The following is a 19,121-nucleotide window of genomic DNA, read 5'->3' on the forward strand; positions in this document are numbered from 1 at the left end:
ATCATGGCAGTCAGAGTTCTTATCTCCCCCTTGACCAACCTCGCCAAACCCAGCTACCGAACTCCTGTTCGCTGTCCCTGTTCACTCGCTCCCTGGGAGCGTGGCCGCTCGAATCTCAGAGGCCCTAGACCAGCTGGGGCAGCTTCCTCTGATCTGCCAGCTGGGAGTCAGAAACAAAATGGGTAGTTGACATTAATCCCACACAAGCGGACTTCAGAAGATTATGCCCAGTGGAGGGGGAGGTGGAATGTATGGGCAAAAGGCTCTTGAAGGTAATTTGGATACAATCCCTAGAGGGAAAGGCATTTCAGCCAAGCCCTGGAGGTGGAGGTAATTAAAGGTAATTACCAATACCTTGCACTGTATATGGAAATATATTTCAATATATAGCACATGCATTCAATAAATAAATAAATAAATAAATAAATAAAATGGGCAACCAGTGCAAAGACTTTAAAATAACTGATATGGGGGGTCTCTCAGTGATGACCCAGAGACTAGCCTGGTAGCCTTATTTTGCACTAGTTGCCATTTCCGGACTAAGCATAAGAGTAGCCCTGTGTGGAGTACATTGCAGAAGCCGAGTCCAGGCACTCCTGATCACAGCTTCTACGTGAGACGGGCCGGTCAAGTAGCGCTACTGTGGACATGGTCTGTGGCCCCCATCTGGACGCACCTCTAATCCTGGATGTGGACTCTTAACAGCAAGCACCTCTGTTTTGTCTGGATTCAACTTTAATTTGCTTTTCTCTTATCCTGCCCGTTACAGCTTCGGGCAGCCATTCAGAGAGAAGAAACTATCTCTTGAAGCAGCAGCAGATGATGGCAAGGCGAAGCAGCTCGAGGCGTCATCAGCATACTGCTAACACCCAGCTCCAGTCCTCCAGACAATCTCTCCCAGACACTTCATGTAGGTGTTAAACATCTGGAGACAGAATGGAGCCCTGTGGGACTTCACAGGCCAGCTCCTTTTTAGAGGCGCAACCGTCTCCAAGCATCACAAAACAAACATATACGAGGGTTCTTCAAAGCTTTCCACACTTTTGAAAACTCCATTTATTAAGAATTTCAAAAACAAATTACATCACTCTTCTACATAGTCACCTTCCTTTGCGATGCATTTTCCCCCAGCGTTTTCCCCACCAACTTTTTAATGCTATCGGCAAAAAATATATAACATATATTTACAAAATATATGCTTTGTAAGACCTTCTTATTTAAAACTTATTTTAATTGTTAAATTATTTGAATTAATAAGATTTTAAATTTTTAGCCGAGAATGCACCGGGGATTTTTAAACAATTTTTTTGAATTGTTATATTGTTATTATTTATGTATTTATGTATCCTTTGTGAGCTGCCCTGAGGCTTTGTTGCGATGGGGGCAGCATAGAAATGTTTTAAATAAATAATAAATTAAAAAAATATGAAACATAAAAGTGTGGAAACTTTTTGAAGACCCCTCATAGATTTACATATGTACTTCTTACTCATTTAAAGGTGTCCAGGGACTAATATCAAAATGCCATGTATCTCTGAGGCCAAAAACACTCCTTCTCCCTGCATTAGGACAGGCCAGCTCTGTTGCGCATGGACACATAGACATTCTGAAGTTTGAATGCCCATCCTGAGATTCTCTGTAGCCACCCCTCCTGGAGAGAAAAAAAATTAGGTACCAGTATTGATCCATAACCATAACCACTTCTAGAAGTTTTATTTCTCCCAGGACCTAGTGAGCCTTAACAGCTCAGACAAGGCCTGGCCATTCCAAAGCACCTCGCATTGAAAACCAAAGTGATTTATTGATTCTGAGAAAAATAATTTCCTCCCAACTACTCTGAGGATTCCATATAGGCTCAGAGGAAACAGGGGATGGGGTGTAGGGTATGGAAGATGACTTCAGAATCCTTGATACTGAAGTGCTTGTGCTTTGTCTCTGTAAGCCCTCGCTCTGCTGCACCACCATACAAAGACCATGCGTGGAAAGCCTCTATAGATGCTGTTCTTGTTTGACTAAAACTCCTATCAGCCCTGACCGTTGGCCATCCTGGCTGTGACTGAGGCAAGTTTGAATCTAACACTATCTGGAGGGTTGTTGCACCTTCAAAATTCCCTCATTGTTCCCTATTTTTCTTGGGTTGGATTCAGCATCTACCTTCTCTCTATGGAAGAACGTCATTCATAGAAGGTCCTCCTGTGTACCAGGGACTGCCAACACTCTGTGTATTTTTTGTGGGGCTGAAGTGGTTGTCATAGTCCCTTGGACTGCAAGGCGATCAAACCGGTCAGTCCTAGAGGAGATCAAGCCTGACTACTCTTTAGAAGGCAGATACTGAAGATGAAACTCAAATACTTTGGCCACCTTTTGAGAAGGAAAAACTCATTAGAGAAACCCTGATGCTGGGAACGATTGAAGGAACACCTGCTTCCATATATGCCCTTCCGCCCCTTGAGATCCGCAGCAGAGGCCCTCTTCTGGGAGCCCTCCGTGAAACACATCAGGAGGCAAAGTACCCGGAGGAGGGCCTTCTCTGCGGTGGCGCCCCGCCTATGGAATGCGCTCCCCAGAGAGGTCCGCCTGGTGCCGTCGTTATTTGTTTTTCGGTGCCAGGCCAAGACCTTTTTATTTAAACAATATTTTAATAATGTTTAGTATTAACTATAGGTTTAATTTGCAGCCAGAATGAATTGGGTTTTTAATTTGTATAATCTGTATATTTGCATTATATTTGTTTATTTATGCAAGCCATCCTGAGGCGTTGAGCGATGGGACAGCATATAAAAACTATAAATAAATAAAGGCAAAGGAGAAGGAGACAGCAGAGGATGAGGTGGCTAGATGGAGTCACTGGGGCAGTGGGTGTGAGCTTGGGTGGACTCCGGGGATGGTGGAGGACAGGAGAGCCTGGAGGAATGTTGTCCATGTGGTTGTGATGGGTAGGGCATGACTTTGCGACTAAACAAAAAAGTGGTTGTCACGGGAGGGGAAGAGGACATCTGATTCAGTTAGCCCAGTTTCACCAGCATCTTCTGAAACACTGACTGGGCAAGCCCATCTTGCATTCCAAGAGACAGAAACAATCATCAGTCCATGGACCTGATGTGAATATTCCAAGTCTTTGTTTGCCCTTTAATGTGCTGCCAGATGCGTTTGAGCTGGGACACATCTCCAAATACGCTGCAATTGTGTCAGGGCCAGAGAGGAGTTGAGGTGCTGTTATCCATGATCATTTAGGCTACTCAAGCCCGACGGGACTATCCTGTGCTACAACTGTACCTCTCAAGTGAGCAGCATATGTATTTGCATTGTTCGTTTATTAATGTGCACCGAAAGTGTTTCTATTACAGTCTGCAGGAGCCTTCTGCCCTAATTGCCTAAGGCGTGGGTCCTCAAACTGCGGCCCGGGGGCCATGCCCATTTATCTGGCCCACCATGCCCGTTTGGACCTGCTACGTGTGCGCTTTCACCCACATGCGCGCCTGCTGTCACCCACCTCGCCCTGCACGTGGGGAGGCAGCAGTCTGCTCACTCGGAGAAAACGATCCCCAAGCGAGCAAACCGCTGCCTCTTGCGCTCGCCTCGCGGCGTGTGCCCGCCTCCCCTCACCGCCCCCCCGCCCCCGCATCAGTGCACACGCCTGCATGCACACACTGCCAGCGCCACCTTTCCGGCCCGCGACCAGCACCCGCACCTTTCGACTGGCCCCCTGGTCAAAAGGTTTGAGGACCCCTGGTCTAAGGCAACAGCCTGTTTTATTTGGTCACTGCATAACGGCAAACAGGAATTACAAGCATTATCTACCCTGGTCTTTGTTCAAGAATGAATTTGCATATATTTATAGGAAGTTGCGAATTTTAACATAGCATATCCTTGGACTGGGTTTACCTCCTATATGAGGTAGGTCTCATTCCTAATATTATGTGCTCATATAATTCTTGCATCCTCTCACTGCAATCTTGAGTCTTGACCTATTGCATGCGTGGCCAGTTTAAGAATTGGTAATGAGTCTGGGTGACGTGCTCTCTCACGTTGCTCTCCAGGTGCTGGCTGTTGATGGGCAACAGCCTGCTTCCTCTTTTCCTTGTGATTCTTCACCTTTGGACACACAAACAGAGGACTGTCCTCGGACTGGTGCAACAGTCAGGTACATCCTGCAGAGACATGGCTAGGAAACCACTTTCTGACACCCTGCAGAATCCCAGGAGTGGAGTCTATGCCTCCTGAGTTGCCGACTTGTACCTCCCGGGGTATTCTTGAACTTACTAATCATTTTGGTGCTCAAAAACTCACTAATCATTGTGTGGTGTGTCCGGATGCTCTCCGCGTGCCTGCACTTTCTTCCTCTTGCACGGCTCCCCATTGCTTGGCAGCGGCCCAGGCTGCCTGTGCTTCGTGATGTGGAAAAGCCCTAGGGAGAAATTGCCACCCTGGGTGGTCATGGTCTTCCCTGGGCTTTCATGGAGGGTGGGAAGCCAAGGTGGCTGCAGGCTGGCAGAGCCGGGATCGTACAATGAAAGGCAAAGCTCTCACACCCACACCCCAGTCGCCTCAAGAGAAAGGCGAGCACAGGGAGGATTTCTCCAAAATGTTCTTCCCCTATGGATTTCTTTCCAAAATCCATTTGTTTTCCAATACAATGAATTTATTTATTTATTTATTTAAAACTTTTCTGTACTGTTCCATCACAGACGTCTCGGGACAGTTTACAACAGTTTAATCCAATAAAATAAAAATAGAAATAAGAGTAACAGTTGCACAGCATCTGATGTTAAAACATAAAACCGCTAAATAAAACAGGTTAACGATTAAAATACTGGGAGAATAAAAAGGTTTTCGCCCGATGCCAAAAGGAAAGAAGCGTTGGCGCCTGGTGAATCTCTCTGAACGGGAAGAGTTTGGGAAAATGTGGGAGAAACGTGCAGCACAGCGTTACTTGCTCCTCCTCTCCTTGTCCATCTCTGAGCTGTCTTTCCTCAGTCCCTGTTTCTTGGCTCATGGACTGCTCTGCACCTTACTTGAACCTCCAGTCTGTGTTCCTTGCGTCAACAAGCAAAGAAATAAGAAAACATCCCGGCAAGCAGGTCCCTTCCTCTGTAATGCCAGCCCAGGTCCAATGAACAGCACGTTTGTTCAGGCCACAGAGATTCGGATTAAAATAACTGCCCTCTTTTACCCCATCTGTAAAGAGAGAACGTAAGTCGCCAGCTACGAGGATTGGTACTAAGGACAAACAACACTAAAAGGAAAGAAGTTTGCATATATAAGGTGAAATCCAGCAGATTCTTGGGGGGAAATCAAATATTGATTCTTTTGTCTCCTTCTCTTTTCTGAACAATTCTTGGCTCATAAAGGAATGTATTTGAGAAAATGCTTGGTTGCAAGAAGGATGATGTGGTGTGTTGTGTGACATGTGATGTGCTGCACAAAGTTCTCTGCTATGAACTCAGCTGTCGCGACGCTAAAAATCCAGGCACAAAATAAATGCTTATCTTCTTCCAGTTGATGCTTTCTCTCCCTTCCTTTCTCAATGCCTTTAAAGTCATTTATATCCAAACAATTCCATGCACTCAGAAGAACAGAAGCTGGTACCAGCAGAATGGTTAACATCTTTGTTTTAAAGGGGGAGAGGGTACCATGATGTGGTACCTACCGCCTCACCTTCCCAGATGTGCCCCCATCATGAAGGCCGGGCTCCCCATCTGCTAATGATGCTAAGAGCTGAGATGTAGCCGGAAAGCACCACAGTTGAGTGGCAGCCAGTGGGGTTGCTTGCAACAGCCTCTGGAAATGGCACTGTACCACCTCATGTGAGTGTGGAGGCAGCTTTTCCCTGGAGACCAAATCCAGTGGCGGAACCTCTTGTGTGCTGCATCTGTGCTGATGGGCTGAGTTGTCTCCATTTAGAGCATAGCATGTCTTTCCATCGATGGGTAGAGTCTCGCTTGGAGACTTAGTCATGGGTGGAGCTGATGACAAAGATGGGAGAACCCAAAGTAACAAAATTTGCTTATTACAGTTAAAGTTCATGCAGCCAAGCGCTAAGGCTCAGGAAAGGCATTTTAACTCAGGAAAGGCATTTCAACTTTTCAGCATGGGGGTGGGAACTGCACAAACCTGGAAAACCACCAAGCAAAGGGTGATTGGAAAAGTGGGGCTGGACCCTGGAGAAGTCCCAGAAAGCTGGATTGGGACCCCAGGAATGAAACCCAGCTTGGAGCTTTCTTTGTCCTGACCTATGCAGATCATATCCACCTAGGCTAAGCTTCTACATCGCCCACCTAGCCCAAGCCCCTACTCAGTGCAGAAAACCGAAAGCTAGAGCGCCCCCAAGAAATGCCTGTCCAGCTTCTGCCTGAAAAGTTCCAGGAATGGAGAGGCCGCCATCCCTTCTGGTACTTGGGTCCGTTGCCGAACCGCGCTTAGCATCAAGCTGTTGATCCAACGTTCAACTTAAATTTCTTCTTCAGTAGCTTAAATCCGTAAGATCTAATCTTGCCCTGTGGGGCGGCAGAGGACGAGCCTTTGTCCTCTTCTGCAGCTATCTGAGTAACGTGGGGTGATATCAGATGGCTCTCCTCAGTGGCTGCTGGCCCTGCTGGCTATGGGCTACCTCCTTCAGCAGGGGCAGCGTGCCTGCATTCAGCGGTTGCTGAGGAGCCGGAGGAGGAGGAGGTCTTGCACCTGCTTGAGGGCCCTGTGGGCAGCTGGTCTGCCATCCCATACAGAGTGCTGGACTAGATGGCCCTGATCCAGCAGGGCTTTTCCTGTGTTCTTACAATATGGGTTTGGGGCATCTGTTTTCCTATGTGACCAAGATGATTCTCTGTGGAGTAGGATGTACCCTCTGTCTGTCTGTCTGTCTGTCTGTCTGTCTGTCTGTCACACACACACACACACACACACACACACACACACACACACTATGCAGATCACCCAAAATCTATCACTCTCTTTTTCAATAACTTTGTTAAGAAAATATGTGTGAGGTAAGAAATCATGAGCTGAAATACACCCAGAAACTTGCCTTTTTAATTATCAAAACATGTTCATGAACAAAGACTAAGGGCTACATTGGCTGAACTCCCCTTGAAATTAATGTCATAAGTAACCATCTCACTGACGGGACAATGGGAACTAAGTTCAACTAACATCGTCTGGATCCAGTGCAGTAACATAGGAACGCATTCTAGCAAAGAGACCAGGAATAGGTTGGTCCTAACTTTTCACACTTGTTCAAGCTAATACAACAGCAGGTGTCATCTTGCTGAGCACACTGAAGGGCAATGCACAGGAAAGCTGCAGTTCTCTCTGCCCTCCTGGCAGCCGAAAAATCATGGAATCCAGGAAGCAGTTTCTGTCAGCTTGAACCGAAGACTCTTTAAAACAGAACCATTTGCACAGTTATAGGAAATATGCTACATGCACACTTACTTATGGGAAATATGGAACTGACTTGCAAAATTGGTCCAATTGTACACTGCTTTAGGATACAAGGCAAGGAGTATAGAGGGCACCTAACGAAAGAGGACTGGGCTCCTGCACGTTTCAGATAGTGCAGAATTTTTAAATTGATTTACAATAGGGTAAGGCCACCTTTGCAGGTAATACCCTCTCAGTGTGGTGCACAGGATAAAAACCATATACAAAAATACGAATAGGCAATCAATATACAATACTAGAAAAACTAGAAAATAATTCTGCACAAGTATTAAAGTACAGGATCCCTGCTTCATTTCACACTAGGCCACTCTAGTAGTACAGCTGTGCACAGGAAAGCTCAGATCCAGACATAAGCTGCACACAGTTTCCATTCCTCGGCCAAAAAGCCTTCTGCAAAGGAGAGCTGCCTCTTCCTTTCCTAGAGTCTTCTGCACAGTGGGGAAATAGTTGTGCTCACGGATTCGATATCCCTAGCTATGTTGAAATGGGCATTCTTTACTACACATTAATTTCATTTAGTTGTTATGTTTTCAGGCATTAAGCCAGCAGTGTTTATGACCATGTTCCTTCCAGGCAGTTCCATCTCTAGAAAATATACTGCATCTACCATTGCATATTTTGTGCCAGGGCTGAGAAATATTGATAGCACGATCTTCTCCCACTAATCAACTCCATACAACCTACCCAGTACATTCATCAACTGTTCTCATTCGCGCTGCTTTCAAAACATCCACCAGCTCTATATATCTTGATCAGAAAGTATTTTCCCAGGCAGCAGTTCAGTTCCTTAATATACAACACCCTTTGGCCTTTGCTTGCAGGAGCTGCAAGGGTTCTGCGAGCTTCCGTCTTAGATGCTTACATTTGTTCCCCTTTTCCCTTTGAGTGCTTCGAATCCTTAAATCAAAGCTTTCAAACTATGCCAAAAGCTGCCAACTTCTAAAATTAAATCTGGGATTGTTGATGAGTTCAGGTCTGTTCCAAAGGTTCTGTGTGTGTGTGTGTGTGTGTGTGCGCGCGTGCGCGCATGTTCTGGGCATTCATACTCCAAGAGCTCACTCCTAGTGGAACACTGGAATATATGATCTTCTGGCATCTGCTTGGGATGGATTCCCATTTTTAAGCTGCAGAGTGGAAAGAGCGCTGGGGCAGAACGAGCAAGAAAGGGCAGGGCCTCAAGTTTTGCCCACCACACGAAAAACAGGCAGGCCTTGTTTGCTGCAAATGAGAATGCTCCTTCCCTACAGTCAACAGAGCAGAAGTACCTTTGGAAGATAGGCTGGAAAAACGTTTTTTGGGGGGTGTGAAGGAGCTTGCAGGGACGACCTGAGTGGGTGGGCTGCTTCCTGCTCTTGTCCCATTCATTTGCTCTCTGCCTCTGGCCTCAATCTGAAAAGCCACCCAGAAGGAGAGAGAGCACAAGGCTAGGGAGGGACATTGCTCTACTTCTGGTCTTTTGTTCATCGCAGGCAGTAGAAGGACCACAACTTGCTGGGAGTTTACAGTGTGCTCCTTGTAAGTCTTGGCAAGTGCCAAGGGAAGTTTCCTTCTGACCCCGGGGCTTTTCTATAGGCGCCTTTAAATGCATCACTTCACCATGTCTCCTGTTTCCAGATTCTTTGTGAGATGAGGATCACACAGGTTCTTCTTTTGAGAGGTTCCATTTTCCACCTTTCTGTACATTCCACTGCACATCTACAAGATGACACTGCAGTATAGAGGAACTGCAACAGTAAATGAGCCTTTCATTCTGGTTTGTTCTGCACTGGAAATTCCACTTCACTCTAAATAACGTATCAGAAATGCTTGGGAAGCGCAGAAAAGGCCCTGGAGGATGGTGCCGTTGTATAAAGCAACCCCAAGCCACAGCGAGTAATCACAAGCACAGAATAGATGCCTCATGGAGAGTAGCCAAGAGGGAGTTCTGCTGGCCAGCAGACACTGATCTCTGCCTAGCTTGGGAGGGTGATGCCCGTTCATCGTGGATTCATGCCATATTTGTCCGTTCCAGATTTAATTGGCCTCATTTTGCAAAATTACAACATTAACCTTTTCAATGGAATTTTGTGAATCAGTCTAGTTGGGACTGTTGGGGAGCTGAGCTCAGGCGTATGGTCTTTTTTGCATTGGATCTTGAACAACGTAAAGAGCAATGGATCCTTCGGCTCTTGTCCACTGAAACCTTTAAAAAGAAGCAAAAAATAGAGAATAGGATGGACTTTAATTGTAGCACAAGCAGTGGCATAATATAACTAAGGTTAAATGTGAATCAGGGAATGATGGATGTATCTTTCCTGGTAAAGCTATCCCATCAATCTTTTCAGTTTGGGTTTCAGTTTTAAGCATTCCTTATCAGCTAAGAAAAAAATCTCCCTTTAGGATATTTACTGCATGCTAACAATGCTAAAAGAGCAGTTCAGGATATTAAGTGGAGTTACAGTGTAACCAAACAAGCCACTTGTCCTGTCTTCCTCCTACTCAGAATGCAATTACTAGTAATGGCTACAGTGAAAACAAATAATATGGTGCTTTGAGGAAATATTGTATAATTAAGCAATCAACTATACAGAAAGTTGCCAAAATATATGAAAGCGTTAGATTGCCATAATTAGGTTAGATTACCATGACAGAGAATAAACATTTGTCAGTGGATTGTGTAAATTAAACATGTGGTTTGATTCATTGCAGTTAATATAAGTAAGTCCTGAGGTGCCAATTTCCCATTCCAGGCCTCAGAGCAAACTTCACAGATTACTTCTAAATAGGTGAGCAATTTGTAGTATGGATATCGTAGGCATGGAATGGGAGACAGCAGAGAATTAGGTCTGCTGTCCTTCACAGTCCTGAATCAGTGCCATTTTCCTCATTCCGAAGATGAGAGATAAAACCACTCCGAGGAACTGAGGCTGAGTGGTGATGCACTGCAGCCACTACCCTGAGGCACAGAAATAAATGCGCAGAAGCCAGCCACGCATTGCACGAGCGGAAGCCAGGCTCCAAGGTATGTGCGGAAGCAGAACCCAGCTCATGTATGCAGTGCACAGATGTGTGCACCACGGAAAGACTCTGAAAGCAGAGTTCCACTAGTGCTATTTCAGTGCACACTGCCCCTTATTCACACTTAAAAGTGGGTCATGTCTTCAGTGAAGCTCTAGGATCAAAGTCAGAATATCTTGTGGCACACTCACAAAAATCACTGGCCACCAGGGCTCCGAAAAAAGGACTATTTACGACTCATTTTTAATATGTAGCCATTTTTAGGGACCATTTCTAAGTGAGACCATGGCAGCGAAAGACAATGCAGAATCTTCCGGCATAGGGAATGCTGCACACATCTATTGATGGCATCACCTTTCATGAACTAGGGCCTAGTCCCAAAAAGCTTATGTCATCATGAATGTGTTCATCTGTGCCACAAGACTCTTCGTTGTTCCGAATACTGGATGAACAGAAATCAGAATGGAGAATGAGGCATCAATCATTGTGAGAGAACAGAAAGGCATTAGCAAAAAATGGCCAGCCCTGGACAGATAATTCTATTCTGAACTTACTTAGTCTGTGCAGGAACAAGGAGGCTGTCTCCAGCTGCCAGGCTCAGGGTTCTACTGTCAAAGGTAACGAGAGATGTGCCTTCCTGAAATGGCAGGGTGAAAAAGATGGGCTTTTAATTTCTTCTGGACTGTCATTGGTTGAATGGGAGGAAGAGGGAGGGACAGTAAATCTTAACAAACCAATCTGTGAATTTAATCCACCAGAAGTCTTATAAGTTTACAAAAGCATCTCTGAAAAAATGGTATGGGATACTTTGTGGAGCAGCCCAGTTCCTCACAGGGATGAGCGCTGCTGCACCCCGTTTTAACTTGATCATGACTTTGGAACCCCTATATGATATACAGGGAGTCCCTGAGTTACAAACATCTGAGTTACTAACATACAACGGAACTGCCATAAAACCTAATATTTAAAAAATAATAATGTGGAAAATCACCAACACCATAGAGAGAGAGGAAGTGGAATAAGAGAGAAGGAAGGCCTCCAAAGCATCACCAGAGAGAGAGAGAGGAAGCAAAAGGGTAGAGAGGGAGGCTTCCAAACATGCCTTCCTGCTCCACCAATCTGGAGAGACGAATTCTCCAGCATTTCCTTGCTGCAAAGAGGAAGCACGAATGAGTCGAGGAATAGAGTGGGGGCGGTTAGAGGTATTCCCGATTTGTCCAGTTTTGTGGGCATCCTGCACTCTTAATCCCACTTACATACAAATTCGACCGGAAGAGGAATGGAACATACTGGTAACCCGGGGACTGCCTGTATAAGGATGGATGCATGGATGGATCCATGGTTGTGAGACGTCTTCTCACCTCCGTCTCCTCTGCCCATTTACCTGGCTCCTCCCTCTACATGCAAGTTCAGAGAGCAGGGTGTTTCTGTTCTTCATCTTAACCATAGCAGGTTTGGCCACTCTGGCATGATCATGACATGGACTGCCCATGATAATGATACTGCATAATGGCATAGCTTTGTCCCAAATTCATTCTGTCCCTGGGATGTGTCTGTAGCACCCATGCTGCAATTGGAAAGGCCCAAAAGCTTTTTTTAACCTTTTAAAAATTATTTTTAGAAATGATAGAAAAAGCAGAGAACACCTCCCCCCCCCACACACACACCTCCTGGGCACCTCATAAGGTGAACATTCTTGAAATTCCCTTGTCTTCCCTAAAATTCACCAAATATCTCCTCAGTCCTGCTTTGACAGGGTACAGACAGTCCTACAAAAATATGTGTGGTAGTGGAAGGGGGTTGTTCGAACCAGTTTAAAATGAAATAAATATTGTGAGTAGATTTTAGAATGATTTTAGAGAGCCAGTGTGGTGTAGTGGTTAAGAGCATGGGACTGGGACTCAGACGATCTGGGTTCTGGTTCCCGCTCGGCCATGGAGCCAACTGGGTGACTTTGGACCAGTCACAGACGCTCAGCCCAACCTACCTCACAGGGTTGTTGTTGTGGGGATAAGATGGAGGAGGAGAATGATGTAAGCTGCTTTGAGCCCTTTGTAGGGAAAAGGCAGGATATAAATAAATAAATAAATTTCAGACAGGCCCAGATGGTAATGCATTTTTGAATCCAACTAAGAGAATGTCCCCATCAGTAATGTGCCTTTACCCACTCCGTCAGCTATGTGGAAGGCCCCTAGGATGTGGAAGATGGACTGTTGCTACTCTGACAATGTAGATACCTTCTCACTTCCCCACCTAAAGACCTGGAATTTCACACTGTTTCACAAAAGGGTGTGAAAACTATGAAAAGGAGAGAGTGCATTTCAGAAAAGGTGAAAATGTTTGCAAAGCCTTCTCCCTTCCACATTTTCGGCTCACTAAGTGCTGCCATTAAACCCAGTTTCCTTCCCTGTGGGGCCATTTAAACAAAAGAGCAGAATCCAGCTGGAAAGGAGATTGGCTCTGATTCCCACCCTCTACCTCTCTTAACCAGACACAGCAACTGAGAGAAGAGGCAACAGGACCAGTTTTACAGTCTGCAGCTCCATGGAATGATGCTGCCCCGAAGTGACTTGGCTCTGTGGCGTTGTTCATCAACTAAGCAAGCAGTTTGCTGATTGATATGTCAGCTGGAAAAATAGAGGGCTCAGCTGCTGGAAGTCTTTTCCAGTCTTTTCTGTTTTTCATCAGATTCTTGAAATACTTCCCAGGACTGGAAAAGTGGCTGACTGAGCCAGCAAGGAGCAGACAAAAATTATGAAGCCGTTACTACTGAAAAGGTTCATCTTTGTCTTGGCAGGTGTGCCGCCAGCCACTTCATTCCTGCAAGGACAACCAGGGTCTAGCCTGAACCTAGTTATACCAAACCAAAGCAGAGCCAATGTAAACATCTTCACTGCGCACAGTTAGAGAGACACCAGATTAAGATGGCCTTCTTTAAGAGGCATTCAGTGCTTAACCTGCTGGTTCATTAATATCTTTTAACTTTTTACATTTCATTTTATATCATTTTGATGCTTTTATTATTGTGGTTCTTATATCATTATTGTTATTTGGTTGTTTTGTTATTGCTTTTTGCTTCTATTTCCTTCTACATATGGACATTTACTGTGGCATATCAATCTATTAAATAAGTAATCAATACACATATACGAGAGGTTTGGGTTGGGCACTTGCAGCAGTTCAGAGTCCATGGAAAGAACTTGAAATGGGGAAAAATAAATTTACAACATCAAATCCATTTAAAACTAAAGGCAAAGGAATGCACTCCACAATGCAAACCAATGTTTTAAAACCCTAGTACTATTTAAAAAAAAAAAAATCAAGGTCTTTGCCTGGCAGCAGAAAGGTACTGGGCATGATTATGGGGTAATTCACATGAACACCTGGCTTGTTTACCACCCCCTGCATGCAGGTCATGTGCCAGCCAGGTTGGCGTAATTCCCCTCACAGGTGGAGCTTCCCTTGCCGTGCTTGTGAGGGTGCCTTGCTTGGCCAGTAACAAGCCTAGAACTAACGGGCTGCTTTCCTCTACCATGAATGTGTGAACAGGCCTGTTGCAGTCAAGGTTGAGGAGACCCTCTGGCATCAGACTCAAGGGGCTACCACTCAACAGGCCCTTTCTGTTGCAGACACCAGCTGTACCCATCTAGAGAGAGTTTTCTAATTAATGGATCATTCATAACTGAAAGAATTTTCTGTACTCCTGTCTGCAGCCTGTAATATTTCTTTTATACTTAAATCTAAATTGAGACAGTGCTGTGCAAAGTTAGTGTGAAGTAGGAAAAAATATTACATACCATCTGCCATATCCATATATCTGCATTCTTTCCTCCCTCTTTGGTTATTCCTGATCCAAAAATTATAACCTGGGAAACAAACCAAGAAAATGTGGTATTTTTTATTCCAATAACTTTTAGTATATATTACTATGAGAAACACTTTCTTTAATCTAAAATTCTTTTACATAATTTGTGAGAAGATAGAAACATAGAAACAGGGCGATTCAGAAGGGGTCTCCTGGCCATCTAGTCTGACCCCCGGCTCCAGCCGGCTCCATTCATGACATGCCTACCACTCAAGATGCATTAGCCTGGCTAATGGCTTCATATAGCAGCATACGGGTGGTGGTGGTGGCGGTGGTGGTGGGGGAAATCACACCTCCACAGTTCTTTCTGCACTGCCACAATCTCTCTTCCTGTAGTCTTCTGAACTTGCCACTCCCAGCTTGGTACCTTTACCCATGTCTGCGTGACACCCTTGGGTTCGTAAAGCATTTCTTCTTAGTTAAACGCCTGCTCTTTGTATTGCTGAACTTAATAGGGATATTTTTATGCACTAGGAACTTCATTCTTTTCTCTCACCCACCTGCACCTTCTCTTCTGACCTTGCTTCAAAATCAACCGCCTCCTGCGGACTAATAGATTTCTGCAAAGATTCCTGAATTACAGTGGTTAACTTTTTCCAGCACTGGTCTTTGCAAGAATGCTCAGCACATTTTCTCCAGCTCCTGGAGGCCATGCATAGAGCCCCACATATTATAACTCTCGCATCTGTTTGTAGGATAGGATGGGCCTGCGGCTCTGTGGCAGTGCACAGGTGTTCGTGTAGCAGGCCTTGGTTTAACTCCCACAACATCTCCAGTGCAGAAGAAGCCAGGTGGCACCATGGGAAAACAAACAAACCAACCTTCCTATGCCCTGATAAGCAACGGCCAGTCAGACACCGAGCGATAGCAATCCACTTTTTAACTTGGTATAAGTGGTGGAAAGAAGAGAAAACACCATATAATGCAAGAGCAAAAGGAGAAGGTTTAAAAGGTGCAGCAGTTAATTTAATGACAAGTGTATCTTAGACATCAGGTCTTTCAAAGAAAAAACGGCCCTTCCACTGTTGGTTGGATGAGATCTAGTTCTAATATATGAAATGCATTGGGCAATCTCTTCCACCTTCACCTGCCAAAATGCTTTTTTCAGGTCAGGGGCTCTAGCAACATTTTGCTGTGGTGTCCACCCAAGCACACACAGTGTCCATACATCAGCCTGTGATGTATAGACCATACCCGAGGGTGTGGAATGGGCTTCCACGGGAGGTGGTTGAGGCCCCATCGGTGCGGGTGTTCAAAGATAGGCTGGACAAGCACATGGTGGGCATGTCGTGAGTGGAGCTGGCTGGAGCCGGGGGTCAGCCTAGATGGCCTGGGAGACCCCTTCTGACTCGCTCTGTTTCTATGTTTCTATGTATAGTTCCAGAGTTTTCAGAATTTCCAGAGCTTTCAACATTTTGACCATTGGCCAGGCTGGCTCAGGATGAAGTCCAAAACAGCTGGAGGGCTCCAGCTGGTTGAGGAGAACCATCTAGGCTGATGGAAGGAGACTGGGTGCTAGACTTGCTTAAGTTCATTCCCACAGGGTTACACTTACCATTTAACAGAGTGAGATGATCTAGGTCTCATGAGACAACTTGTTAGTTATGTACTTCATTTTTATTATATCTTCATCCCCAGAGAGATAGCTGCATGATTGTCTAACAAAACAACAACCTACACACTATGCTGTTTGGATTAGGTGTGAGGGATACGATTTCCTGTTCCCCTTCAGGCAGGCCCTGGCCAGTCTTCAGAAAACCTGATGGCCCAGTCTTAAGGGCTGATTGTTTGTTATTGCTGAACCATGGGATATTGTTGAAATGTGGCTTATCATGCTGTCTGAACCAAGCAATGATACCAAACCATCATTTGTTGACCATGAAAATGTTGCTATGTTCTCTTCTTAGGTCGTTTGTGTTAACAAACCATGATTAGCTAGCATGTCTGGGTTCAGACAACACAATAACCCATTTCAATAACAACTTTCGTTCAACAGCAACCCATACTCAAGCCATTCTCAACCCTTGAGTGCTGGTTATTGTATTGTCTGAAATCAGCCCGTGGCTTATCTTTACTTTATAACTCCTTCTCCTCTACTTGAACCTTTTGTCAGCAAGAGTCTGGGGCAGGGAAAAGACTGCCTTTCAGAAGGAGAGCGTCTACTTGTTCACTCAGGGCCGGCCCTCCTGTGAGGCAGAGTGAGGCAATTGCCTCAGGAGGCAGATGCTGGCAGCAGCTCTCCTTCCAAGCTCCCAGCCACCTTCTGTGCTTGGCAGCTGCATACACTGCACAGGCTGTCCTGTGCCCCCTAAATTATACTGCCACCTCAGGTGTGGTGGAGGAGGACGTATTCCATTGTCAGTGCTAAGGCAAGATGCAACTGCTAGTCTAGTCAGTGTCCAAATGTGGAATAGCGGGGAGTGGTCGCCCTTTGCCTCAGCCATCATAAATATCTTGGCCTGGCCTTGCATGCACTTGGAAAAGAATCCCTTCTTGTCTCTTGTGTTGGAAGTGTTGAAATGCGTTCACCTCAGTTTCAAAGTTGCCTCCAAAAAGTCTCCAGGATTTCTTCTCAGCTATATCTTTCTGATGATCTTTCAGCCAGTCTTTCAAGGAGAAGGGATCCATGACCCTGGCATCATTGAGTGGGAAAGGAATTTCTTTCATAAGTTCATCTACAAACAGAGACGGAGGAGACAATCCTGATTTAAAAATCAAGTTTGGAGTTTGCCAACAGATTTGCCAACAGTGTATCCCTCCAGATTTTAATCTGAACTCTTAAGGAACTATCCATCGTTATGAGCCATTTTCCCAAAGTATATCTAACTATGTGGTTCATTCTCCCACAGTCCTGTTTGCAGCACACCTAGTAAAAGCGTTTGTGCTTTTCATCTCCAAACAGCGGTCAGCCAGGAGCCTGTTATATGGCAACTCTGTGATGGACACTACAATCCTGTACATGTCTACTCAAAAGAAAGCCCACTGAGTTCATGATGCTTACACCCAGGCAAATGGATATAGAATTGCAGTCTTGTGGTCCTGTCCTTTTCATTTTGCATTACTGCATTGTAGTTGCAGGCGCTCCCTTCCTCTCCAGGTGTAGTCCTTATCTAAATCAACCCACTCCCCAAGGAGTTATTTGCCCTGCATGGGAAAAGCACAGATTCCTGCCTTTTCCCCTGAAGGAACAAACAGCAGCTACTTGGAGGAGGTAATTTCAATCAGGAAAACAGAGCAGGGAAAAGGATTCAGCACCTCTTCCTCAGCAGCGCTGCTGTGCACAAATTCGTTTCCCCCATGGCTGCATTTCAGTTAAAAACAGTAACAGGGGTTTCAGGCAGTGACCCTGTGCACACTTACCTGGAAGTCAGCTCCATGGACTGTAAGGAAACTAATTGTGTAGTCAGTCATGGATTATTCACATCATGCAATTTAGCCTTATAAAATGTAAGGATGACGTCATCAACACAATGCCCTCGGGGACTGATCTGCTTCTAGATAGCTCTGCTGAGGGTCAACACCATGCTGCTCGCGTTGCCTGATTTTATTTTATTTTATTTTCATTTTATTCCTTGAAAGAGTTTTTATTGTTGCTGTTCTTAATTAGGAGGTTGGCATAATCTTTATTTGGGTTCAAGAGGGTGATTTTGAAGCTCAGACCCACCTCTGTCTTGTGCTTAGGTCCTTGGATAAGTTATTTTTTCTGTTTTTAGCTGCAATCACTGAATGAGGGATTTGTGACTGGTCAACCCCCTGCATGGCAGCCATTTTATGACAGCAGGTCTCAAACTCTTGAAATACCAGATGTGCTTGAAGATTTTTTTAAAAACTGGGGACCCTGATCTAATGAGTTCTTGGTTCAAGTGAGATTTAGAAATGCAAGAATTGTCCTGTTGGATCAGAAAAATGTCATTTCAGTCCGCTGTTTTGTTCACACAGTGGCCAGTCGCTTGCACATGGGAAACCCATAAGCAGGGTAGGAACGCACCAGCCCACTCCTCACACACTCTCTAGCAACTGGAGTACAAGTCCCTTCTGCCCTTCACCAGCTGCCTTAAATCTACCTGCCCACCTTCCGAGGTTTAAAAATTCTGCTTTAGTGCACATGTAGGTATGAATCAAGATGACACACTTAGTATCATTGCTCATTACCTCCCTACCGTGCATTTGAAGGCATTATGGAAACTTGTTGCCAATGAGAAACAAAGCCACTGCAACTTTCTACCGTTAATGAGCTCCATTTCCAGACTGTTTTCCCAAAGTCTGAAAGACTGGCTGCCATTTCAAATTCTGTTCTGAAGCTTCCAAGTTTGTGCCCTGTGAAATTAACTTCAGCATTCAGTTAAGTGCAAAGATAAAACCCCCTTTACACCCCAGTTTTATTTTTCAAAAGCCACAGGGTGCTTTCACAATATTCCTTTTGGGGACTTTTTCAGTAATGGCTCGAGTAAGATGCAGAAAAATGCAGTGCGTCTCAGTTGCATCTCTAGTATTCATTAAGCACATACACTCACTAACCATGTTACCAAAATCAGTAAAGGAGTTCGTTGGAATGGGTGGGTTGTTAAAGTATTCTTTCCACCGACTTTAAACAATTCTTCTTCTAAATGTGCAAAGTGCATGAACCAGGCCTAGGAAATTTAGCATAGTGTGGCACCTGGAGAGGGTGGGCAAACAACCCTGTAGAGCAAGGCTAGCCATTTGGTGGCCGTTTGGTGCACATAGGCAGTATCAGCTAAACCCACAATGGAACTGATTCTCATCCCATTCCAATAATGCATGTTGTTCAAAGGTCAATTTTTCTAGGGCAGAATTCTCC

General features: G+C 45.1%; 1 protein-coding gene across 3 annotated transcripts in view; it reads right to left on the minus strand.

Annotated features, from left to right (window-relative positions):
• Nucleotides 1-7,019: 7,019 nt before the first annotated feature.
• Nucleotides 7,020-19,121, minus strand: part of HAAO (3-hydroxyanthranilate 3,4-dioxygenase) — a 34,827-nt gene continuing 22,725 nt past the window's right edge. The window contains exons 7-12 of one of the 3 annotated variants that reach the window (XR_006414584.1): nt 16,832-16,977; nt 14,803-14,862; nt 14,235-14,303; nt 10,992-11,074; nt 9,490-9,622; nt 7,020-7,376 (exon numbers count right to left, since the gene is read on the minus strand). Coding sequence is in view for 2 of the 3 variants with exons in the window: in XM_044428847.1 (XP_044284782.1) it covers nt 9,544-9,622; nt 10,992-11,074; nt 14,235-14,303; nt 14,803-14,862; nt 16,832-16,977 (437 nt within the window). In the remaining variant the exon portion in view is untranslated. Of the gene's footprint in view, nt 7,377-8,737; nt 9,623-10,991; nt 11,075-14,234; nt 14,304-14,802; nt 14,863-16,831; nt 16,978-19,121 lie in introns of those variants that run through there. The other 2 variants (XM_044428847.1, XM_044428848.1) reach the window with 2 other exon arrangements.

Source organism: Varanus komodoensis, unplaced genomic scaffold (genome assembly GCF_004798865.1).
Source record: "Varanus komodoensis strain SLA01 unplaced genomic scaffold, ASM479886v1 scaffold2, whole genome shotgun sequence".
Taxonomy (NCBI): domain Eukaryota; kingdom Metazoa; phylum Chordata; class Lepidosauria; order Squamata; family Varanidae; genus Varanus; species Varanus komodoensis.